The 27,098-nt window shown below is 38.1% G+C and overlaps 1 protein-coding gene across 30 annotated transcripts in view; it reads left to right on the top strand.

Annotated features, from left to right (window-relative positions):
* Nucleotides 1–3,805: 3,805 nt before the first annotated feature.
* The window catches only part of LOC126293757 (lysine-specific demethylase 4C-like), a 332,566-nt gene continuing 309,273 nt past the window's right edge, over nt 3,806–27,098 (top strand). For 18 of the 30 annotated variants that reach the window (XM_049987139.1, XM_049987135.1, XM_049987136.1 and 15 more), the window contains exons 1-6: nt 3,806–8,494; nt 8,679–8,822; nt 9,364–9,545; nt 10,340–10,463; nt 17,234–17,418; nt 25,120–25,273. In XM_049987139.1, coding sequence (XP_049843096.1) covers nt 8,697–8,822; nt 9,364–9,545; nt 10,340–10,463; nt 17,234–17,418; nt 25,120–25,273 — 771 coding nt within the window. In that variant the 5' untranslated portion in view covers nt 3,806–8,494; nt 8,679–8,696. The remainder of the gene's footprint in view (nt 8,495–8,678; nt 8,823–9,363; nt 9,546–10,339; nt 10,464–17,233; nt 17,419–25,119; nt 25,274–27,098) is intronic. The other 12 variants (XM_049987134.1, XM_049987126.1, XM_049987129.1 and 9 more) reach the window with 2 other exon arrangements.

The raw sequence follows: 27,098 nt of genomic DNA, 5'->3' as shown, positions 1-27,098 counted from the left end.
TAAAAATCACTTACAAGTTGTGGCGACCGCCATATTGGTGTTGGCCCACCCTTAGCCTTGGTGATAGCTTCCAATCTCGCAGGCATACGTACTGTAAGGTTTCTTGGGGAATGGCAGCCCATTCTTCACAAAGTGCTGCACCGAGGAGAGGTATCGATGTTCGTCGGCGATGCCTGGAACGAAGTAGATCTTCCAAAACATCCCAAAGGTGTTCTATAGAACTCAGGTCAGGACTCTCTGCAGGCCAGTCCATTAAATGCATGTTATTGTCGTGTAACAACTCCGCCAAAGGCCGTGGGTTGCGAACAGGTGCTCGATCGTGTTGAAAGATGCAATCACAATCCCCAAATTGCTCTTCTACAGTTGGAATCAAGCAGGTGCTTAAAACATCAATGTAGGCCTGTGCTGTGATAGTGCCACGCAAAACAACAAGGGGTGCAAGCCCCCACCCAAAAAACACGACCACACCATAACACCACCGCCAACGAATTTCGCTGTTGGCGCTAAATACGCTGGCAGATAACGTCCACCTGGCATTCACCAAAACCACACCCTGCCATCGGATCGCCACATTGTGTACCGTGATTCGTCACTCCACACAAGTTTTTTTTTCACTGTTTAATCGTCCAATGTTACACGCTCCTTACACCAAGCGAGGCTTCGTTTGGCATTTACCGGCATGATGTGTGGCTTATGACGGCTGGACCAGGAAATCCGCCTAACTGTCATAGTACTTGCAATGTGCCCTGGTGCAGTTTGGAATTCCTGTGTGGTGGTCTGGATAGATGTCTGCCTATTAACACATTACAACCCTCTTCAACTGTCGGCGGTCTCTGATGGTCAACAGACGAGGTCGGCCTGTACGCTTTTGTCCTGTACGTGTCCCTTCACGTTTGCGCTTCACTACCACATCGGAAACAGTGGACCTAGGGGTGTTTAGGAGTGTGGAAATCTCACGTACAGCCGTATGACACAAGTGACACCCGGCCATCTGACCACGTTCGAAGTCCGTGAGTTCTGCAGAGCACCCCATTCCACTCTCTCACGATGTCTAATGACTACTGAGGTCGTGACGTAGAGCATCTGGTCGTAGGCGGCAGCGCAATGCACCTAATATGAAAAACGTATGTTTTTGGGTGTGTCCAGATACTATTGATCACATAGTGTAAATACGTACTTCGGTGGTGATGTGTTCCACGTTCATTCTGTGATCCTCCAAGACAAATGTGTGCACTCATTTATGTCTTCAGTCTGGCTAGTGTGAGACTGTGATTTTCTCAGCTTGTTGTCGTATGAAATTCTGCCTTCTCGGAACTGCCACACCTATGAATGCAAATGAAACACATATGTGACACCATCACCTCACGTTTCACTTAACTGGCGATGAATTTCAGTCAGTGTCACACCACGCAAATGGGTTAAGCAAGTGATTACATGAAATTCTTTTAATGAAAACGCGACATTTTAAGTATTAAGTAAGTCCTTATTCTCGCTCCTTTTTCCACGCAGGTTAATGACATGAGAGTTTTTCACAACATTGACGCCATGATTCTGTGAATGCTACAGACGCTTCCTTAGTATTCTCGTTTGCCCACTAGAAAATCAGTGATGTAATCACGACATGGCTAATGAATGTATGACCATGGAGATCGTTATTCATCGTTGGTAACAGCCAAAAGCCAGTAGTAGCCAGGTCAAATGAGTGAGGATCACGAAGAATCAGTACAGAAATGTTCTCATGAAGAGACTACAGTGTCGCATTCGCCCGATGTGCTGGTGCGTTGTCATGGTGAAAGAGTACAGTTGCAGCCTGTTCTGGGCTTTTCATGCACGCTACATCTCTACTCTGCGAAACAGCATGACTGCATGGCAGAGAGTACGTTCCATTGCGGCAGTTATTAGGGTTTCTTCCTGTTCCCCATAGAGCCTGGGAGAAATAAATTGTTTGAATGCTATTGTATGCTTTAATTATTCCAAGCCTGCTCTCACGATCCCTTTGTGAGTGATATGCAGGGGGTGGTAGTATATAGCTGGAATTGTCTCTCGGAACTTTGGATAGCTTACAGCTATCTTCAAGGGTTTTCCAGTTCAGTTTCTTCTGCACTTCTGTGGCACTCTCCCATGGGTCAAACAAACTTGTGAACATTCGTGCAGCCCTTCTCTGTATATGTTTAGTATTTTCTGTTAGTTCTATTTGATACAGGTCCTACACACTTGAGCAATATTCTAGAATGGGTCGCATGAGTAATGCTGGAAGGAGCTCGTTTTTCAAAAAAATGTTGGTAGGTTGCACCTGTAACCACAGTGCCATTTGGAGTGCAGTGAAGAAAAAATACTTCCCCCAAAAATTTTTGAGATGGTTAATGTGTGTGGTTCCATTTACCTGACTGGTGCTTCGTTTCAAGAAAGGGAAACGGCATCCATGTCTGTCACAATCGATGAAACGAATTTCTCATTCATGCCATAACTATGGTGGCTGGTCATAACTATGCAGCCCCACATTGAAGATCGTATGGCATGTGGCACCCTTTGTAGTCATAGCTGCATATCATTTCTAATAGTGCACAAAGCATCAATAAGATAAGTCACTTTGCATCCCAAAGAACACTGACCACGAACCTTCCTGGCATGTGAAATGGATGATGATTGCTAATTCCTTTCCGCCATGTCCCGTCTATGGGGAAAAAAAACCAGTTGGATTGTGCTTTGAAATCAGCCAGACATTGTTAACAAAATGATCATAATATTTGCTCCTGGTCATCAAATGCTGCATATAGGAGGTGCATTCAAGTTATAATACCTCCGATATTTCTTACTCATAAACAAACCATACAATAACTTTCAAACTTGTCCTCTTTCTTGACACAATCTCCTTACCGTTGTACGCATTTTTCACGACATTGACGGCATAATTTCGTGGCCGCTGCGCACGCTTCTTTAGGAATCCAGCTTAAGCACTGAAAAATTGCTGAAGCTGATGCAATAGCGGTACGACTTGTGAATAGGAAACCACGGAGAATTTGTAAACTTCAAAGTAGTTGTCACATTCATCCAATGTGCTGGTGCGTTGTCTTGGTGAAAAAGCCCATGTGCAGCCATTAAAAATGTCTCCATTTTAAGTATCAAAAACAGTCTTCATTCTTGCTGCTGCCATTAAAGATCTGTGTCCAATACAGTGCTGCCACCTATGTCACGCTTTCAGAACGTGCTCAAACGTATTTTAAATCGAACTGCACGTTTCTGTGTTTGGAGTCCTGATAAAAGGAAATAGGAGGCGTTAGAATTTCAGTGCACCTCGTATCTCACACGTGCAGAAACTTCCATACACATTTTCTGATATATCGATAATGTCACCTACCTCATATATATATATATCATATTTCAGATTATTTGATACTATTGTCGGCAGCAGCGTTAGTGGCCTCTGGCTACACAGGTCACAAGGAATACTGTGTTGTCAACTCGGCTGAAAGTGCATCGGCAGCAACTTCGTTAAGTTCCTGTATCTCGGCTACGTTGAAGACCTTCTCGTCTGAATGTCTCACGTTCGAAGAACGATTACACTTTAAAAATAAGGCCCCGTGCCTGTTTGTGAAACACTTGGCGCCTTCTAGGTAATTCAGCCATTATGAGAAAAGTCAGGGGACACACAGAAATCAGTCAATCGTAGTTTTACACTCGTAAAGGACGATAAACGCTCAAATATAACGGAAATTTATCACAGTATGGAACGCGGAAACAGACAGCCGCTGGTTGGCTAGATGCGCAGCTGTCTACTGCGCATCCCCGGCTCAGAACTACTCAGAAGCCATGAATGCTGTCGTGAACTAGTATGTGGTGACCATTCTTCGAGTTTCCATCTGTGATGTCTTTCACAAGGACCATTTTCCAGGGAAGTACAGCGACATTTCATTTTAGCCATCTATTTCGCAACTGTTAAAAATGAAGGACCATTTTCTTTATAAATCTTCATCAGCATTGAACACCTATCTGCCAGTATAATTCTCTTTGTTTCAAACTATGGCTGCTATTCGATAATAGTTATCAACTGCAAATTTTGTATCACATAAGCATGTTTGCAGTCTACTTCTTGTCACTGTTTTTGTTTTTTAATCTCTTTGCATTTCAGTATAAATCTTGCTGTTGGCCAAAGATGTGCTAGAAAATGGTCTTTTACCAAAACGTCTCGCATATTAAAGAATATTTTAACAGCAGCCTACAGTGTTACATGATGTAATTTTGAAAATTTGTCAGAACTGTGGAACAGAAACGACATGAAATATTTTGGGAATATCAGTATATTTGAATTCACAATAAACTGCGTAAAAATTAGTAATTTATGATTGCATAATATTCTGGTTTTATCTACTAATTTGAACAAAACACACCAAAAAAATAAAAACATAACTAATCCGCATGTAAGCAACTCCTGACATGTTTTGTATAATATATTAATGCACTTACAGCAACGCGGTTTCTTTGCCATGCTGAGAAATTTTCACTTTTTGTCACGGGGCGGACTTGGAGATTTCAAGGCTATTAACGGCAGTAGCAATCATTGGCTGTTGACTGCACCGCTAGAATATCTGCATGCATGTTGTAAGAAATTGCACTTCGCAAGACGGACATATAGTATATGATCATAAACTCTTCCCTATGTTTTCATCATGATCTTGCAACATTTATTAAGAGTGTTTCGCATACCTATGTGCCAGAATTTTAAGGCATGTGACTTCGGAAAGAATTTACGCGATTATTGAAGCAGGTAGGTCTGTTACTGAGGAGTAGTTAATAAGTCTACAAGCTTTCTGCACATTTGAAGTCACTTATTCCCTGATATGGGTTCATCTAAACATATTCATTCTTTCTCATCATCAGGTTCCGAAATATATCCTGGCACATGCTAGTTTCATTCTCAGGTTGTATTCACATACAAAGTTATCTTTCACCATGAATTGCTTTTATTACGTGAACATTACCAAATCTGACAGAAAGATTGCACCATTTTCCAATGCTCCCTCAGTGTTTCCGCACCAGCAGCATCGTACTCCATCGACTTTGAACTGGTCTTATGAAGGTAACTTGAATCGGGAAGAAGTAATAGTTAATTTGATGATGGAGAGGAATGTGTGTGTCTGGCGTTAGAGGGGACGGGAGAATAAACTCTAGTAAACCGGTCAAAGTGCATTTACGTTGTAGTTACTACAAGTAGACATGTAGGGATGTAGACATTAGAGAGCTGCAGCAAAGAAATCTTCGACCTGAAGACCGAAACAAGAACAAATTCTGAAATGCCTTGAACTGCGAGTATTTAAGCAGATTTATGCAAAATGGAGCTGTTATAGGCATCTCTTTGAGCCGCTGTAGTCGATACGATTCCCACACATTGCAATACAATCCTTGCGCCAGTAAACTAAGCTACAATGCACGAATAGGTTGGTTTAAATTGTGAAACATTCGGCGATAAATCGCAACTGAAAAACTATGCTTCTTTTGCAGCAAAACTACTCATTACTGTCTGCCTTTCGATTTTTTTGAAAATTAATTCACTGCCATTTGAAAGATTGAGCCTTTTTTTGTACATTGCAATGGAAACTAGAAATTTGGGAAATGAAACAAGTATGAATATTTACGATAAATTCTCCACATAATGTAAAGACACTGCTGAAAGACTGAGTTGCAGCAAGGGAATAACTGCAGACTATTACAGCAGTGGACCAGAGCTGATACTTTTTTACTATGTCCATATGCTTAACATAGCAACGAAGATGCATTTTAAAATATAGTGCTGGAGCATACATATCTCCACAACGTATGTGACACAAAGGAAAAGAGAAACTGTAAACCACATAATAGTTTTAAAACAATGAATTACTTCAAAAACGCTTCATTCATAAGAAAGCCACCAAGAATGGTCGCTACCCCCTATCGCTCCATTAACGGATACCGCTACCGTACTTGTTACAAGTTAGATATTCATTTAAAATCCAAGTCCGGTTGCAGGTGTAGTTGACACTAATAAAGACTTCTCTGCTCATCAATCCAAAATACGCAATATCGAGTGGCGTTACTTGTCCCTTCTTGTTTCTGTACCGCTTACCGATGCTCCTTTGTGTCCAGTGGAGCCAACGGTCAGCTGTGATGTCACGTGACTCCCGTCGTGATCGTAATCTATCGTTGTATTAACGTGAAAAACATACGCGTTGTTGAAGTTACGTCCTGTAAGTATCTACAAATAGTTGGGTAATCAATAAGGAGGAAAATTGTGTTCTGTGGTAATAGATTTGACATCACAAAAACTAGATCGATCTCTCGATGTTCGCTAATGCAAAATGCCGGCAACCTAACTACAAAGGGGCGAAACAAGACGAAGATGTTAACTGCCCATGTATTTAATTTTCGTAGTGGTCTACACAGCGACAATTGCAATATAGAGTAAGACAGAATTACATATAAATTAAATTTTCTTCGCCCGAAGACTCGATGGTAGTTATAATATCATATACGCAGTGGTGCCCAAGTTTAGTGTTGGCTCATTTCACAGTCATTCACGGCAGAATGTGAAACACTGACATAAAATGTGCAGTGGCTTAATATCTTTTTTCTTATTTTTTTAAAACTTTGTGAATTTTGCCAATAGTAACATACCCTTTCCAGTAAAATGAACAAAAACACGATAGACCAGCAACAATACTTTTCAGAGCCTACCGCATGTTTAATTTTGCGAACTGGATCAAACGAAGATACAACCGATAGCAATCGAAAGATAACTTAAACAAGAAAATATTATGTTTTCGATCTTTTTATTAGCAACTAATCCTATGCAGCTGCGGGCCGACCGTTGTTTACCTGACTGCAGAAATAAGATTAGGCATTGGAGTAGATGACTGGTGAGAGCGGATTATCACGAGGAACACAGATTTTTTTCAGTAGTAAGCTATAACTGTGTGAGGACGGTGTTTTGTATATCTAGTATCGTTTCGGTGCTGGTAAAACATAGACTTTCAAAATTATGACGATAAAAGGTTCTAGAACAATGAGTAATTACAGTTGCTTCCATGGAAAGCCAAATAATATTGTCAGGACGATGTTAAAATATCTCAGTTGATCATTAAAGCATAGTTGACGATTTGATGTTTGGGAAATTTCTGAACACTTACGGTAAAGACAATCGGAAAATACGCCGTGCCTTATGGAAGTTATTTGTCTGACTTCATAAACATTTACAAACAACGTAAGATTTCGTGAAATAACTTATGTAACGGACAGGAGTTATCAGAAGCAGCTACGTCGAAAGAATAAATTGTAATATTAAACAGAATTGTTTTTAACTTGCACGTTTTTGTGATGAACGGTATCTAGAGGTGTCGAATAGTTACTCTATTTTTTATGAACTTTCTTCGCAGGCAGTGTATATATTCTGCATAATCCTCAGCGGGAATACACAAAACAAATATGCTTCAATACTCAGAACAGTCGTAAATTGGTTTCTTGTCAGATGTGTTACAGAATTTCTTCACGAGCGTGAGTGTCATACTGCAGCTCGGATGAAAGAATCGTCAGAAAGGGTTGTTTAAGGCGCAGGAGCACGACAGTGTAAGTGCACAGAATGCTGCGAAATAAAAAGTGAATGCTGCCTCCTTAATGCAAGAAAAATCGATTTTTTTTCGCAAGGGAGGAATTAACAACATTCCTCCGCTCGACATCTTTGCCATCGCATTTCGCTTTCGTTAAGATTATAGATAGTGAGAAGACGTTGCTATTAACATTAAATCGTTGTGCCTTTCGTTCGATGGTTTCCGTATGCTTACAAACAGGACAATAAAATTTCAAAGATTGTTCATTTTGAAGAGTCTTTGTCGAAAATATGTTATCTAACGGTGGTAGTTCACGTTATCACAAATATACTTCAGAAGTCTCCGAATTTAAAATATGAAGCAGTCTTGAAATTGTTGTTGATAGAATTTTATAAGGTAAGTGATAAACACAGCTTCAGCATCAGTTAGGAATACGTGGTTACGCTATGTGCAGTGTGAGAGACTGTTTCCGTGATTGGTTACCCAGGGGATTATGGTGGCACAGGACAGTGGCAGGAAGATGGCGTCTATGCGGTAGTGCTAGCATTTTCATTGAATTAAGATATGGACAAAGCTCACTCATTTTTCAGCCCGAGTTTTTAGTTAGTTATTCACAAGTGCTGTCCGTCTTAGTACGTACATACGCTATGAGTTTCAGTGATACTTTGCGTTCTGGATTGTCTCCGGACTTTCGTTAATGTGTTTCGGTTCCTGGCTTCCACTAACCAGCACATAATAAATTAGTATAGTTTTTAGAATCGTTAAAGCATTGTGTTGGCTGTTATAAGTATCACGTTAGACAGTGGTTGTTCATACAATTAATGGATTGGAACGTACAAGAGAATTTACTCAGAAACGAACTACAATGTTTACAAATACAGTTTTAAATAGTTTGATTTCACTTCCTCGCTAGCCAGGTGATTATTTCAGATACAAATTCCAGGTGTTTTAAGTGTTATTATCTATGAGTGTTGTTAGAATGATAATTTTCTTGTTAGAACCTATATTATGTGGAACACACCGTTGCATCATAACGTGTTGTTGTGTATCTGTCAATTTGGCGTCGTTTGGGTATGGAAGTGATGCATTCATATTTTGCAGGAAAAATAAAAAGAAAATATGGAAGATAAGAATCCAGAACGGAAGATAATGGTTTTTCGGCCAACCTATGAGGAATTTAAAGATTTCTCAAAATTCATTGGCTACATGGAATCACAAGGCGCCCACAAAGCCGGCGTTGCTAAGGTAAAAGTGTTACAGCTAATAATATGTTTTGCTGATTGTTAGTGTTACTAGTTGAACATTGTTCAACATCGAGTTTGTAAATATATGTGAAGCATCATACTTCTGCTTTTCTTTTTGTTTGTCGGCGCACAAACGAATCACCGGTGGAGATTTGTTATTGGTCTTTTTCGAAAGATAATTGTCTACCGTAATTTGTGAAATGAGCAAATGAATGAATGAAAACACATTAGCGCGTATTTGGAATATGTAGTGCGGTAAACCTCCAATCTCTAGATGAATGCACAGATTATCACTGGCGGTTAATATTTCGTGTTTGTTATGATTTGAAGAATTCAGTACGAGCGTACCGCAGCTTGTTTCTTGTGTTCGTTACTCCCTTTGTTTCCTTCTATAAAACCATCAAATGATTCTTTGTTGTACTTATGCAGATGAGTTAAACATCTTATCTGAGTTATTTTTGTATATCAGAGTTTTAAATGTCATTATAATAATGTCATAGTACAAAATCGCACGTTTATTTAGACATGACTTATTTTTGCAGATCATACCACCACCAGAATGGGTGCCACGAAAATCGGGATATAATATAGATGAAATTGATTTGAACATACCAGCTCCAATCTGTCAGGTTGTTGATGGAAAACCTGGTCTTTATACTCAAATCAATGTACAGAAGAAAGCAATGACTGTTAAGGAATACAGGGATCTAGCTTGCAGTGATAGGTGAGTTTTTCCGTATCCATATCTATATGTAAAAATTGGCATTTACAATGTTGACCAATTGTGTGTCATGATATGCATAGGATTTCTGTCAGGTGCTAGGTATAAGTCAGGAGCAGGGTCACCATATGCAGCTTATGTAGTGTTAAATTGCACATTCTTTTTATGTGCATGCAGTTTGTTCTTGCTGCAAAATGTTTTTGTAAGAGTAATGCGCTTGGTTCAGTTGCTGTCATATTCTCCTACTTTGTCGGAAATGTTGGTGGAGGATAGTGAGAGATAAAAGAAGTTTTGAGTCTGGGAGAAATGATTATCCCCATCAAAAAAAAAATTGTTTGTAGATTAGAATATTGCTGAATCATAGTTTAATTCACCTGTTTTAAATTTTTAGAAAGATTTTTCAAACATTAAAATCACTACCACAATTATGATTTCGGTATTTATGCATTATGGTTCTTGTAATTTATCCATTATTAATATTAGAGAGAAAGCCATAGTTAAAATAAAATACAGCAAACAGTAGGAAATGTTAATACTGTCCTAGACATGGAGAACTTTTGCCTCTAGATAATAGTTGGGTATTGTATAAATAATAAATGTTTGTTTCCGTTGCAAGTTATGATTTTAAAGGCTGTATACTTTGTCTCTCTCTCTCTCTCTCTCTCTCTCTCTCTCTCTCTCTCTCTCTCTCTCTCTCTCTCTCTCTCTCTCTGTCTGTGTGTGTGTGTGTGTGTGTGTGTGTGTGTGTGTGTGTGTGTGTGTGTGTCTTTCAATTGGATTTTTTAACTTTGTTTCAGTTACAATACACCAAAGCACAGCGATTATGAAGAGCTCGAGAGCATGTACTGGAAGAAAATAATGTATGGTTCACCAATTTATGGAGCAGATGTCTCAGGCTCACTAACAGATAAAGATGTTGATGTAAGTGCTTTTATTTAAAAAAATCTTTTTGAGAGGATTTTTTTTAATTATATATATGTGTGCATATTGTATTATCAGTTATTTTCTTACTCATTGTCATATTTGTGTACCATTGTTCTGTTAGACTAAAGGCTATAATTTTTTGTCACAATACCATTATTAATACTTTCGAGGTTTCTTTTGGTTGACATCTGTTGTGTTGGTAGCTATGCTACAGTTCAGACTGTGTGTACATTTTATATCTTTAGGTTAACTATGGGCTGCAGATTAAAACTGAAGAAATAGAAGATAGGTAAGAAATTGAGGCAATTGGATCTGGATAAATTGAAACAGCTGGAGGTTGTTGAGAATTATAAATGTAGTAATGGGCAACAAATTCCATGAATAGGTGAAATGGGTATGATAGAAGATGAATGGTGAGCTTAGAGAGAGAAAATTGGGAGGGCAGTAAGGGTAAAACCGGAAAACTGATAGGCCTCGTGGGTACCCTTGAATATGCTAAATGATAGGAGATGTAACAGTGCATGAAATGAAGCTCATATCGAGCCACTACCAGGCAAAGAAGATGAAGGTGAAAAGAGGAAGAAATAAACAGAGGGGTTATACAACTGAAGAGAACATCATGGTGCAGTCCATATCATATTAATTAAATCAGTTAAGAGAAAGGTTACCTTAATACTCTGATATTACTGAATGTAACCCATTTTAAAAATCAGGACAGGGTAAGAAACTTGTATATTTTTGTTTTGTCCAAAAAAACTCCCGATCCAAGATGCCTCAAGCACCATTTTGCACGTGCACATTTTGGAAAGAAATGCTATATCTCTGGAACAGTTGCTTGTGTTTTATATATATATTTGATTAACTTAAAATACCAGTCCTGCATACCCTGATTAGTATCATTCCCTGAAAAGGAGAACTTCCAATTTTCAGTTGAAAATGTTCTGTAAACAGCTGAAATTTTGCTGTTTGTTAAACCATTTTCAATTACTGCATTATCACACAGAGGTCTTGAGAAATCAAAAGCTAGTCTTATTGGCGTGAAATTTTATTTTTTCTGGAAGATGAGTGAGAGACACATTTTTCAAACATATTAATTCATTCCAAAAAATATATGAGAGTTCCAAAAACTTCACAGGTTTTAAAGCCCATAACTTCTCTGCTTCCTGTTAAGAACTGAAATTAGCTAATCAATGAACTAACAATAAGTTCAGCTGCATCTGTATCTTCCTTTTAATAAGAGTGATATCATCCTGTTGAAGCAGGAGGAACTGGGGCATCCACAATCTTTAAAACGTACTGAACTGAAAGTGAGTACTGTGAGCACTGATGATGGTGTTGCTGTCTTGCAGCTGAAAACTTCTATCCAGCAACCAATCCACATGGTAGCATAAAGTTCACAACGATTTCATTGAACTCATAACTGATTATAATCTCTGCAATCAACCAGTCAGTTATGTACACAGACCACAAGTGTCCCACTTTGCAAATAGTAAATCTGAATATTCTCCTGCTGTTTTTAAGGTCTTGACTTGGCAAATGAAATTTCTTCTTTCTTGCTCTTTGAAGTTAGTGTGATATTAGTTCATCCTCACTCTCAGTGTGAGATCAGAAGTGGGCTTTCTGAATTCCTTTCACAGGGTAGTTTGGTTGGATCGTTCTTCTGAGTTCTGCTGGTGGAATTCTTCACTTTCTTCTTTGGGCAACAGGATGAGGGCTGGATATCTGTGTGACCTCTCTATATCCTTGGCATTCTGAATTACAGCTGTAATTGGGCTGGAAAGATTGTTTCATAGCACGGTGCTTCAGCAGACTGCCTACACAATCACAAGGCCCTTTCCTCTGGACAGCAGCAATGTGTAAACATTCTGTTAGCACAAGCGAGGTTGTCGATTCAGACTGTTGGTAGTGATTTTAGAAGGTGACTAGGAGCACCATTGGAAATAGTGATAACCTTTTGTGCCTTTGATCACAGTTGTTAAAGAATTTTGCTTGTTGCCAACGAAGTACATGTGTACAGTGTTATCACTTTAAAACGCAATACTTTTTATCTTGTTTTAAAAGTAAAGTCGTAGGGCAAAGATGCTCGGTAGGCCCCCAGGAGCAGGTTCAGCCATCTAATTGGAAAGGTTTTCTCTAGCCTTTGTGCTCACAGACACCTTTACGGTGTGAAGTATGAGGTGTGTATGCAAGTGTGTTTGTGTGTGTTACATGTAGGAGACTGTTACAGGTGTTGGAGTGTTATGTTTGTGACCTTCCAGGGAATATTTTTGTGTAATCTTTCTCATGCCTGGTATAAGTTTAGTTGTTCATGTATCATTTCCCTCTCACTGCTTTTTATTATAGTATATTTCTTTGCTGGCACTCTCAGGATGATCATAGTAGGGATCTGGTTTCACAGATATATGTTTCTTGTTTTGTCCACCATGTATTTTGGTGCAGTGGAAATGTGGTGCAAAATCATTTTTTTTTAAAAAAACAATTCTGCTTTAATTGTTAGAGCTTGCACCTTTTTAGTGTAGAATATGCATGATTCAACAACTGAATTAATATTAGAAAAATTCCTGACAAATTGTGCAAGCTTCCTTTGACTCATTTTCTTCTGAAGATGGAATTTCTACTTTCAAGATTGTGGTCAGTTTTATTTTGGTTTGCTCCCCCCACAGCTTTAGTAATTTCTCTTCTTTTTTTATGGATACAGCTGATGACTTGACTTGATTGGCTGTAGTTTCTTAACAGTACTAACTGTTTCCTCTTTTGTAGACTGGTTCAGTGAGTGTAATTCATCCTCAACAGATGCAAAATCTGCATCATCTGCACCATGGGAGACTTCACCTTGTTCAGTTACTGTCATTTTTTTATATTTTGTCAAAGCATTTAGGCAATAAGCTCACTCATTCCCAAACTGAAGACATATTTTTAATTATTTTTTTCGTTTCTAGTCTTATCACCCTTTTTGGATATGCAAATAGTCTGCACGCGTTACTGTCCTTGGTTCCATTTAGAAGTTATTTCAAACAGCCCTTTTCACAGGACACCCTACACCCCAGTTAAGTTAATCAGCAAGATCCTCACTAAAGATTACAGTTATAGAATTATCTGGATGTTTCGAATTTTCTACAAGGCTTTGCAATAAAAAAAATTGACAACAAATAACTGTAACTGCACTGTGCAGTACTAATATAGACTAAAAACAAATCGTTTTTTTGTACAGGCATTAAATTTTTTTAACTATAAAATAGAATCAGAAGGTTACAGCAAGAGAACTTTGACATGTATTTCCAAACTATGAGTATCATTGGAAGTTCTCCTAAGAAACAAAAGACAACAAAAATCTAGAGCTGTTCAAGAGGAACAGAACTCCCCCCCTCCCATCTGAATAGATATGGATTATGTAAATAAAATAGAAAGAAACTTCCACATGGGAAAAATATATTAAAAACAAAGATTCCAAGACTTACCAAGCGGGAAAGCGCCGGCAGACAGGCACAATGAACAAAACACACACACACACACACACACACAATTACTAGCTTTCGCAACCGATGGTTGCTTCTTCAGGAAAGAGGGAAGGAGGGGATAGACGAAAGGATGTGGGTTTTAATGGAGAGGGTAAGGAGTCGTTCCAATCCCGGGAGCGGAAAGACTTCCCTTAGGGCGGAAAAAAAGGACAGGTGTACAATCGCTGCTTGTGTGTGTGTGTGTGTGTGTGTGTGTGTGTGTGTGTGTGTGTGTGTGAGTGTACACCTGTCCTTTTTTCCCCCTAAGGGAAGTCTTTCCAATTCCCGGGATTGGAATGACTCCTTACCCTCTCCCTTAAAACCCACATCCTTTAGTCTTTCCCTCTCCTTCCCTCTTTCCTGAAGAAGCAACCATCGGTTGCGAAAGCTAGTAATTCTCTCTCTCTGTGTGTGTGTGTGTGTGTGTGTGTGTGTGTGTGTGTGTGTGTGTGTGTGTGTGTGTGTTTTGTTCATTGTGCCTGTCTGCCGGCACTTTCCCGCTTGGTATGTCTTGGAATCTTTGTTTTTAATATAGATATGGATTATGTCACACAAATGTTTACGGAGTTAGATATTTTAACTATAACATCGCAAGACGTAAGAGTATGTTTTGTGTTGGGATTTGTTGTGCACAGTCTTCCAGTTTAGAGGTAATAATGATGTCCATTCATTACTGGATCAAAATAGTCCATTACTCTGCAGTAAAAATGACTTTTGCTCAGTGAGGGATGAATAATGCTGCTTCCAGTGTATTTGATAACTTATTCAAAACTGTAAAACGCCTGGCTTATTGAAAATCTAAATTTGAATCTGAGTGACAAGTCTTTTCCTGGCTGCTTCTTGTATTTGAAATAATCATTTCTTGAAAGTTACTGCTTAAAGAATGCAAAAGAGTAACAGCCTTACTGCCATTATTAAATATTAACACCCCCTCCCCACCACAACTGCTGTATAAATTTCACTGTAAATGGTCAGCAGGTAGTCATTGTTAAATTGATTTGTTACCTATATTATGATGTGTCGAATAATGTACCCTGAGAGTTTTAATAACTGACGATGCACTTGTACATAGTCATTGACCTTTTCTGGGAGATTTTTATACATTTCTTCAGTCTTTTCTAATCAATTTGAATTTTTGTTTCAGTACTCGTAACCATTTATGTGAGTGAGTGTTTATTAACTTAGAACAGTTAAGAACCGTTTTCATGGGTTTCTAATCAGCAGACTTTGTGGCAGTTAACTTTCTTTTAAAAATGCTTCCTCCATTGTAATTGAACTAGATGGATCAGTAAATGATTCCACTATGTGGATCAGCAAATGTTGTCACCTTAGAAATCTTATTGCATGTTAATAATATTAGTTAGTCACTTTTTTATTTTCATATTTCCCCTCCCCAATTATCTGTGACACAAATTCAATGATACAACTATTTACGAGTAGGAAGAACAGAATTCATTTGAGAAAACTAAAATTATGGTGAGACGAAATGGGTGCCCAGTACTTACCTTTCCCATCCTTTTCTCACCTCATTCTCACAACAGGTGGGTTTGTCACACACTGAGGTTTGACTAACCTGCTCTTCGTCTTTAATCTTTCTCAACCTATTCTTCTGTCTTCTGCAAGGAAGAAACATTAGTTTTACAATTATGTCACGAATAAATATTGTTATCTAGCAAGCATGGAATTTTTAGATGTGATTCTAGTCGGTGAATACAAATGTATTGTCAGAATATTGTTTCATAATGACCAGCTTCAGATCTGATTAAAACAGAAGTAGTCTTAAATGGTTTATTATGTATTCTGTCAAAAGAATAAATGTCTAAGAAAATGTTTGGACTATAATCCTCCAAAAGGCCATTGTTTGGAAATGGGATGCACAACAGTGACAACAGCAGGAGCACAGTTAAGAACATGAGTAGTTAGAATTTCAATGTTAATTAATATTATAGCTCCTACTTGGCTAAATGTGACTCAATTACCTGCAATTTCTGATTACTTTTAGTGTCAGGTGGAGAGTCATAATTGTGGAGTGGAAAAGCTTGTTGATGGCAGACTAATTATATGAGGTTTAATACAACAGGTGATTTGCATTTCACAGAAACAGTAATTGGACTCTGCCATAAGAAATTTAGATTGCAAGGTTCTATTGGTACAAATCCAACTGTGCATACGATGGCGGGCAGTTGACACGTCACCAAGCGAATCACTTCCCAGCGTAATTAAATAACTGAAACTTAAAAGAATTCTCTATCCGTGATAAGTAAAGGATAATAACCCTTTAAGTACTAAAGTAAAACATGTTTCAAGTTAAATAATATTGTTGTAATACCAAATTACATAGAGCAAGAATATGGCTTCATTATGTGAGGACAGGCAGAGGGTAACAAGGAGATGACTTCACTTCTATATGTTGCTTTTTAAAAAATGATAAACATAATGAAAGAAACAATGTTAAACATTAGCAATAATACAGAGTAAAATTTGGTTTTTGACATTAGTTATAATGTTCTGTAACATGATGATCAAATTATGATTCAGCCTGCACTGTGGCCTTAGTTACACTGTATTATAATAGTGTGTTTGGCAGTGCCAAAATAATTTTGTGTATTACCTTTGACGATGCCGCTTTGATTTAATCATATTATGATGGTATGAGGCTTCTTCTTTTATCAGCCCTGAAGATGGTCATTGTTGTGTGATAACGATTTGTTTGTAGTCTTCGCCTGGAATCAAAGGCACTAGCAGCTCTGAATGCTGGGATGGTTCTCTGTGCTCTTTTTGGTTCTGCCTGCAGTACTTACAGTACAGTTTTTTTGAAGATTTGTAACTGTTAAGCAGCTCTGACAAGAAATTCCAGAGTAAAAATGCATTTCAATTTTGCGTTCTCCGTTTTATTGTATATGGTGGGTTGCATGAATGATGGCCAGTTGGTTGTTTTTTTCCCCCCCCTCCCATTGTATAGCTGTTCATACCAAAGTATATAGATAGAGAAGAATTATGAGGTATAAATAACTGAGATTGCCAATGTTCTTCTTTGTTTATATTGCCTTCATCACTCTATATTTTTACTACAGGCCAACTCGTGAAAAATATTAAATATTACATACTATGGTATAGATTTTGTTTAATTGTTGTGAGATAAGTTCATATTTGTCATGTTATCTTTCGGTGTTTTATTCTAAAAATAAGAATAATGTTCAGCTTTATTTCTATTTATTTTATAAAATATTACTGTTTTGTCGGTTATTATGTATGTCATATTATCTGCAGGTGTGGAACATAAACCATCTGGGAACCATATTAGATTATGTGAATGAGGATTACGGCATTAGCATAGATGGAGTTAACACCGCATACTTGTATTTTGGAATGTGGAAAACCACCTTTGCATGGCATACAGAAGATATGGATCTCTATAGTATTAACTATCTCCATTTTGGGGCACCAAAGACATGGTAAGTGAATAAATTAGATGTAAAATGTTTCTCATATGCCTTTTTTATTCAGATATCATCATTTCTTTGTATGTAATATTACTCAAACCTGTTAAGAAATTTGTGTAAGAGCTATGAGAAGACATAGTCATGTTCTGCAACTGTTGATAATATGGGCACAATATGTGGATTTCAGATGTGGGCTGGGTAAACATCAAATTTTGTATTTTGGGGCCTGGGGATGTTTAGTGTTAGTGTAGAGAAAGAAGTGTGCTTTGGAAATAGGTGCAGAAGTCAACATAAAGTTGAGGAGGCAGATATGTTTAACGAAGGGAGAACAGAAGACTGGTTACCAGTTTATAAATCTGAAAAGCAGAAAAGTGATGTAATAGTGGAAATTTAAAATGGGCTAAAGATTAGGAGCACATACATTGGCCTTGTGTTGTCTTAAATGATTGTCATTTTATGCATCTGTCATGATTTTTTACTCTTGAATTTCACTATTCTTGTCTAAAAACTCAAATAATTTGAATGCCCACTAAAACACTCCATTTGGGTCATGTGATACCTGTGACGTCACTGGCCAGCACTCTTCTTGTACTGTCATAATGGTAATCCACATTGATGTCTTGTTTTGGAATTGACGTTTCGGAAAACGTGTTACAAATTGTGTGTAGTACCATACTGTACAAGTACATCTATAAAAACTCGTTAAAAGTGTTGCAAAGAATAAGAAGTTGTGTAAAACGTGGTTGCACTGTACTGGCAAATTGCCACCAAGTTGACTCAACAAGTTCACTAACTTAATTAAAAATGTGTTGCACTGTGAAGTTAACATTAACTTAAGTCTGAGATATGCTTTCCCACTGTTAAAACAAAGGACGTGTCATTCGACGAAATAAAACTCCTAGTGAAAATGTCATCATGAGCTGACAAATAGAACTATAACATAAAAATGAATTTTTTTCACTGAATAGTTTCTGTAAAATCATTTGAGAAAAACTGCAGCACGTGCACCTTGACTCTGTCATCGCAGTGTGTGTCTGAAAGCAGGCAAACATGCCCCTTCCGAACGAATAATTGAACTCTCCTAGCTCGTTGAGTGAAAATTGGCCACTGTGTATTGGCCACCATTCTTCTGTGTATTCTACCCCAGAACCACTGTCCCAAGATGTGCATTAGACACACTGTACAGAAAGAGGTACACTGCATCCTTGTCTCTCCAGAAGTGCAGAGATTTTCAGTCAGTTACATGTTGGTGTAAGTATTCGGAACTTCAGACAGTAAATTAGCTTTGTTTGTTGTTGTGGAAGAGCTCTGCTTGTGCTGTATTGAAATTAGGGTCCTACAAAAATTATCTGCACTAGCCAGTAACTGTACCAGTGATTCTCAGACTTCAGCAAACTTCTGTGTCTGTTTCTTTAGGACAGTAGCATTTAACATGGTTACGGCTGTATTTACAGCCAAGCTTGGTATGTCATTCTTGCTGAATTGATACACACAACTTTGTGGCACTGCTTAAGAGCCACAACTATTAGATTGTTTATGTTGGCAGCAATCATAAACAGGACACAGTCAACATGAAATGTTCAAACTTCGGCTGATGGTATGTGGACAGTCAGATTTCTTTCCATGTCATAAGGATAATAGATTGCATAAAATGAATTGCTATGAAAGAAATATTGGTATATTGGAATTCAATTACCAGAACAAATACCACTAATTGATTAATTAGAAGTAGTTGGGTCATCTCTAGCAACATCACACTCCTACCACATGAACATATCACTACCATCTGCACCACAGTCACCATTGCTCTCACTGTAGACCCAGAACTTGAACTTAAAAAACAACTTACAAGAACATTTTTCTGTATACTGTTTGTTGCAGGTTTATGGGAGATATATTTCTGGAGGCTGTCTTTAGCTTCAGCACTGTTCTGTAAGCTCTTTCCTTTTGTCCCCCAATTTTCAGTCCTCAGATTGCTAAGTGTAATGAGCAGCCTGTCACAGTATTTGACTGACAGAATATCTGTGCATATTTGTTTTCACTGACATGTTTCTTTGCAATATCTTAGTAACCGCAATATGATCACTATTAAAAGTATAGATTGCGACTCATCATAAAGGTGACACATTGTGTTGCAGGCAGCACAGTGAAAACTGTTACACATTGGGCTTTTGGCCGAAGCCTTCTTCAGAAACAAGACACACAAGCAAGCACACCTTGCTCACACGTGACGGCTATCTCCAGCCACTGCAAGTGTGTGTGTGTGTGTGTGTGTGTGTGTGTGTGTGTGTGTGTGTGTGTTACTGAAGAAGGTTTCAGTTGAAAGCTGAATGTCTTTTCGTTGTGCCTGTCTCCAAATCAGCATGCCATCTTTGAGGTGAGAAGCAATCTATCCTTTTCATAATATTGTTGGTATGGCAGCCTGGACTTTCCGCTGTTTAATCAGTATTGAAATATGCTCTTTGGTTAAAATGTGTCTGAGATGTTGGTATACTTCGGATGTGGTAATCGGCAGCGTGTGCTTGCTCTTTGTGATCATGAAATGGGTGAGGTTAATTTTGTCACTTTCAAGCATTTTTGGCAGTGGCTTAATGTGTTAACTTGTTTTAATTTGCTTTTCAAAGAACCACTGTTGCGTTGAAAGTCGTATGTCGACATAAAAAGCTGTTTGTATGTGGTGTAATTTTCCATCCATGTTGATGATAGTAATAGGAATTGGTCACAAAAGAGTGTGTGGGATCAGCCTGTGTGAAATCAACTAATGGTCTGGTTCTTGATCTCATATTTTGATAGTTTATTGTACACTTATAGTTGTTTGCTTAATTAGTACTCAGTAATTTCATTTTAACGGTGGCTTAATGAATTAGCTTACCAACCAAGTGCAGTTGAGATGCAGTCGACTTAACAAATAGTTAAAATACAATTTATTTCCACATGTTTCCTAGGGAATACCATAAAAAAATCCAATTTTTAAGTTTTCAGTATTTCAAAAAGTTTTCATTTTGGAAAAATGTTTTAATGAATTTAGTCAGGCAGCAAATTTTTATAACCTGTGTTAAACTGAAGAAAGTGGTATACATTTCTGGTCTGTATTTCAAATGCTTTGAGTTTGGCCATTTTAAGGTTTCAAAACATGGAAAAAACTGCACAATTTTGAAAACTTTAAAAATTCATAACTTGAAAACGAAATTTTTATTTTTAGATTTTATTTTATTTTGATAGGTGGAATAAAATGATAAATTCTGAAAATTAAGGTTAAGGTGTTTTTATTGATTTCATATGGAATGACTCTGAAGTTTGCCAGCACCACCTTTTAAAATGATGTACATGTGAGAGGCCATGATTTTTTTTTCTTATCACAATCCATGAGATTTCAGACTCCATCAGAAATAGCATTATCTTCACTTTTTTAAGATACCGTCAAATGGGGTGATTTTGGACACCGGGGCGAATTTGGACAGTATGGCTTATTTGCTCTTTGCCACTGCATAGAAACAAAGAGTTATTTTAACATCCATGTGCCAGTTATTTTAAGTGCAAGATTGCATTTATAACTTCCCACAACTTTTATTTTGCGTCAATTGTTTCCCTAGGTGAATAATTGACGAACAGTTTGTGTTACAAATCCATGCATTATCGTAGTGGAAACTTTCTATTGTTGCGCCGAGTGGGACATTATTGTAGCTGTAATTGTTGATGTGCTCAGTAGCTAACAGCATTGAGACAATTTCTGTTTAAGTTTGTTGAGTTTTATTGTGCAAGGTTATCAAATAACGAAGGTTTTTGTAAAAATGTGTACTGTGTGGGGTGATTTCGGACAATGCCAAGAATGTGTAAGAACAGGAAAGGTGCTACAGTACGGTGTAATTATGACCCGGAACTTTTAGATAAAGCTGTTCGTGATATTCAGAGTGGTAAATTATCGTACAGAAAAGTGAGAGATTTGTATGGTATACCTAACTCAACCCTACAAAATAAAGTGCAGAAAGCACATCCGGAAAAAAAAAATGGGAAGGCAGCCAGTGCTAGATGATGATGATGATGATGATGATGATGATGATGATGAAGAAGAAATGTTGAAGCAAGGTATCTTGAGGGCTGCACATTGGGGCTTCCCTTCACTAAATTGGATATTAGATATTTAGTTAAAGGCTACCTTGATAAATCTGACTGAAAAGAGAGAAAAAAAAAAATCGTAATAATTTGCCAGGAGAAGAATGGGCACATTTATTTCTCAAACGACAGTCAGAAGATCTTTCTGTTCACTTAAGCGAAAATATTAAATGAGCTCGTGCAGAACTTACCTGTAATATATAAAATTCATTGTATCATTCCACACCACTTATTCGTAACAAAGAGCTACCTTAAAATGTTTAAATTGTCACCAAAATATAATAAAAAGCACATAGAATTTAAGAAAAGGCAGTAACTGTCTGAATTCACTATCTATATACTGTAACTTTGGACAGAGATTTAAAAAACACATGTGACGAAGTCACCCCAACTGCCTCAGGTAAATATACCAACACATACACTTTCTGGTTCTGGGATATTTTATTCGTTACACATATACCCTACCACTTCCGTAACAATCAATTTAATCTAACAATATAACTGAAAGTTACAATCAAAATAATGACAAAACCGAAATCATCCCATTTGACGGTACACCAATGGAATATTACATTTTCCCCCAACAGCTCTGTGCAGGCTGTTAGGTCTGGCTTCGTTTTTCATTGCTGGTTTTTTACTTTCTTACTGATATTTTATTTGTTGTCTGTGTTATTGGGTCTCTTGTATAGGATGTGGTGATCTACTTCTTCTGGAATGTAGATTGCACTTTTTTCAGGAAAATAAAAACAATAGTACATTTGTTGAAAAGTAAAACACGAGAAAAATAATGATAACCCTCACCAATTTATCATCTGCTTTTCTTTTATTGCATGATGAAAGATAACGTTGTAATCTTAAGTATTCTGCGACATACATTACATTTTTATACTAGCAGCACTAAGAGATTCCCCAAAGCTTTGAGCAATGCTATATTTAAACTGCTTTTTGTTTGGCTGGTGGCAATAATAGTATTAAGCCCAAATTTAATGGGATCTTAAACACATATAGTCTCTTGTGTGTAATTGTGGTTTACAGCACTATCTGCAGTAAATGTATAACTGTCATAATTAAAATGATTGTGGAACATATATTTTTTCTTTGTCAAAAGAACTCGAATTTTAAAATCCATTTTATAGACACACTGTAGCATGCTACAGTGCAAAAATACTTCCAGAAAAAATAAACAGTGTAGGTAGCTGCCATCAGGGAGCTATGAATATTGACATAGAACAGTAAAGGGCTTTAAACACACATTGCAACTTTTAATTCTGATGCAACGAATTCGGTCTTCAAGATGCTTTCTCCAAACTTTGTGACTTCGCCTCATCTCTTCTACTTTTGACAACAGTGTAATGCAGTTTGTTCAATTTCTAGATTTTATGAAGTGTGAAAATATCAATGCGAGGTGTTTGTTGAGCCCGTGGTTAACTCCTTTTTAGTATGTTCCTGCTTTCAAAATTACGGAGATACTTGTTTTGTATTTTTCTTTATTCAACAGTTGCTACCATTAGTGATGATACATACTTTGTCAAACATTGTAACATAATTTTCAGTTGTATTTTGTGTATTCTTATTATTACTTTCTTCATCAGACAGATAGTGCTGTTTTTAGTCATGTTGCATTATTAGGGTCTTGCTAATGAAGAAATTTTGCATAATCTCAACAGAGATGCTGAACTAGAAAGTGGATTATCATATTCAGGGGGTGGTGATTTTCTACTAGAGACAGTTGACTGAAGTGAACACGACTGTAAGTGGTTGACTCCCATCTCAACTCTTTCCACAATAGTGAAGATAGCAGCTAGAGATGGAATGGAATGGAAGGTCACAGACATACTGTTTCCTGGAAGGAGGACTGTTCTGGACACCCTTAAGGAGAGAGGAAGGCACTTCGTGTTTACTTGCTACTGATTGGATGACTGTCAACAGGACCTACTGACTTCCATCTGATGATTGAATGCTGCATGTCATAAAAAACACACACAACCAAATGCTCAGAATGGAATAAATGCTTCACTTAGACCATATTTTTGGAGTAATCTGAGGCTATGGTTGGTTTCGTGTACTCAACTGGTGCCCTTTGTGCAAAAGTGCTCAATGTCGTTTGTCACATCCTCAGGGGCCTAATTAGGTTGGGGATAAAATGACGAGAGATACTCTGCAAACCTGAGAGAAATCATCCCGAGCTCGAGGCACCCCTGCTGACAAATTCGCTCGCATTTCTGAAATATGAAAGAGTTCATGCAAAACTGCCTCTGCTGGTACCAACCTGTGACACTATTGCAGTTGGTGAGCAGTTACCCGAGAAAAGGAATGAGCAGATTTACCTACTTGATGCCAAACAAATGTGCAAATGTGGACTCAAGTTTTTAATTGCTGCAGATGTGGTATCTTAAGTACACTTGCAGAGCTGACGAGACAACCAGTAATAGGGAAAGTGTGCCGTTCTTCGCCTTGTGGAGTCATTTCAAACTGGGGAAGGGATGTGACAACAGATGTGTCCATCAGCTTCCATGAAATTCTGGCAGAAGTAAACGTTGTTAATGGGAACAATTCTGATACGCTTCCCACATTCATCCTAAAATAGACCGATAAACCAGGGGGACCTAGAACAGTGTACTGAGGGAGTAAGAATAAGAATGGCATTATTCTCAGTACTCTACACGCGGAAGCAACCGTGAGTAAGGAAAGCAAGAAGAAACTTAAGTGTTACCTTCTAGTCCACCACCAAGTGTGCTCTGAACACATGGGCGTTAAAATAATTCTTAACTGTTCAACTAAGGTTGCTTGCAGGAGACAGTTGATGTGTGTGTGTTTTACAATATCGTAGAGATGGCAGCAGTGAATGCATGGATCATCTTCAATCACATAACCAAAAATAACCTGAACAGGAAGGTGTTCATTCTTCAGCTGGTAAGTGAGCTCATGAATGGGCAAACAATAAAGATTGGGACAGGACCAAGAAAGCCAATTTAATGAAGAAGAGGCTGTAGGACTGGACAAAAAAAGTGTCAAACTTGAATGTACAAGGATAACATGACACCATATACACAAAGGTTTCTTAATCAATTTATTTATTGAGTTATCCGTCAGGTTCCATAGTACCATATGAGCTATAGTTACTTTGTTACGGAGTGCCATGATACTATTTTTTTGTTATTTGCTTGTAAAGGTATTTTAATTGTAATTTAATAATTAAAAATCCTTGTTAGAATACAAACACTAAAGAAATGATGGCAACTGCTAATCATATAGTTGAAGCATGGAGCAGTAGATAGGAAAAATAAAAGTTGAAGCATGCAAGTCAACATTCAAAATTGTCATTCTTCATTGGAAGTAAATTGTGTGATTATGGTAATCAGTAAAGTGAGTTGCAGATTGCAGAATGAGCTTGTATGGATGTTTTGGTTGAGCTTGTGTGGCTTTTGTGCAAACAAAAATATTTTCAAACAGTTAATATCTCTTTTTGCCTTAGGGCAAAAAGAGATTTTCAGCGTCTATGTGTTATCTTGGAGGAATGAACTTTAATCTTCAAACATAGCCTGAAATTTGCTTGTATGGTACTGCTATTCTGTGTAATTTTTTCCTTACCTGTTACAGGTATGCCATCCCACCAGAGCATGGTCGCAGGTTTGAGCGTCTGGCAACAGGATTTTTCCCTGAGGCTTCAAAAAGCTGTCCTGCCTTCCTGCGGCACAAAATGTCTCTAATATCTCCGAGAGTAATGAGAAAGTACTCCATTCCGTTCAATAAAGTGAGTAATGTTTACAGTATGTGTGAGACACTTTACATTAAATAATTTAGGAGTAAAGGAGACAACTCTCCAAATAGCAGAAATGCCGATTCGACTCATCGACAGGTACATGTAAAACTTGCACACTTAAAGGAAAAATCCTTGAACAAGCTAGAGTGCAAGTGTGTGTGCTCCCCCATCCTCCAACACTGTTGTGCCCCCATGCATCTACCCCCCCCCCCCCCCCCCCGATTTTCTTATCTAATTCCCTCAGCAAAGATGGATTTAATTTGTCATAACTCTATTAGCCTTCCTTTACCTTAGTTCATGTTAATTACCCCCACCCTCTTTCTCCAATGCACTATCCTTTCCATTCAGCTGCCCTTCAGTGTCATCACGTTGTTGTTGTCCTCAGTCCTGAGACCGGTTTGATGCAGCTCTCCATGCTACTCTGTCCTGTGCAAGCTTCATCATCTCCCAATACCTACTGCAACGTACATCCTTCTGAATCTGCTTAGTGTATTCATCTCTTGGTCTCCCTCTACGATTTTTACCCTCCACGCTGCCCTCCAGTGCTAAATTTGTGATCCCTTGATGCCTCAGGACATGTCCTACCAACCGATCCCTTCTTCTAGTCAAGTTGTGCCACAAACTTCTCCTCTCCCCAATGCTATTCAATACCTCCTCATTAGTTACGTGATCTATCCACCGTATCTTCAGCATTCTTCTGTAGCACCACATTTCGAAAGCTTCTATTCTCTTCTTGTCCAAACTAGTTATCGCCAATGTTTCAGTTCCATACACGGCTACACTCCATACAAATACTTTCAGAAACGACTTCCTGATACATAAATCTATATTCGATGTTAGCAAATTTCTCTTCAGAGACGCTTTCTTTGCCATTGCCAGTCTACATTTTACATCCTCTCTACTACGACCATCATCATTTATTTTGCTCCCCAAATAGCAAAACTCCTTTACTACTTTAAGTGTCTCATTTCCTAATCTAGTTCCCTCAGCATCACCCGATTTAATTTGACTACATTCCATTATCCTCGTTTTGCTTTTGTTGATGTTCAACTTATATCCTCCTTTTAGGACACTGTCCATTCCGTTCAACTGCTCTTCCAGGTCCTTTGCTGTCTCTGACAGAATTACAATGTCATTGGCGAACCTCAAAGTTTTTACTTCTTCTCCATGAATTTTAATATCTACTCCAGCTACGGACAATTCTTCAATCAGTGCCACAGTTCCTTGTTGTTTCTCGGTCAGACGAAGGTCAAGACTTCTCCACAGTCAACCGTTTCATTATTCAGAAAGGTGTCGACGCAATTGCAGGTCCTGCAAAGTCTTGTTCCCGATTACGAAATGGCACCTTGTTTTTAGAAACAGACAGTGCCCTCCAGGCACAAAAATTACAGGAACTTCACTGCTACACACCATCCCTGTCCAGGTTGAAGCGCACAGCACTTTAAATTCATCACGCGGTGTGGTTTATACGTGCTCACTCGACGGATTGTCCAACGAGGAAATTCAAAACTACCTGTCTGATCAGGGCGTAACGGCTGTACATAGTCATGAAAAGGGTTGACAAGGACTTGGTTCCAACCCGTACTATCTTCTTGACATTTAACAGAGTTCAACTTCCATCGAACATTAAAGCGGGCTAAGAGATGATTTCAGTTCACCCTTACATCCCCAATCTTACGCATTGCTATCGGTGTCAGCAGCTTAATCATACCAACCACTTGTGCTCCAATCCGGCCAAATGCGTTACGTGTGGCAAAGATGCCCATGCTTGTCCACATCCATCCCTTCGTTGCACCAACTGAATGGGTGACCACGC

The sequence above is a fragment of the Schistocerca gregaria genome, chromosome 10 (assembly GCF_023897955.1).
Source record: "Schistocerca gregaria isolate iqSchGreg1 chromosome 10, iqSchGreg1.2, whole genome shotgun sequence".
NCBI classification, from domain to species: Eukaryota; Metazoa; Arthropoda; class Insecta; order Orthoptera; family Acrididae; genus Schistocerca; species Schistocerca gregaria.
This window is presented reverse-complemented; position numbering and strand designations above follow the sequence as displayed.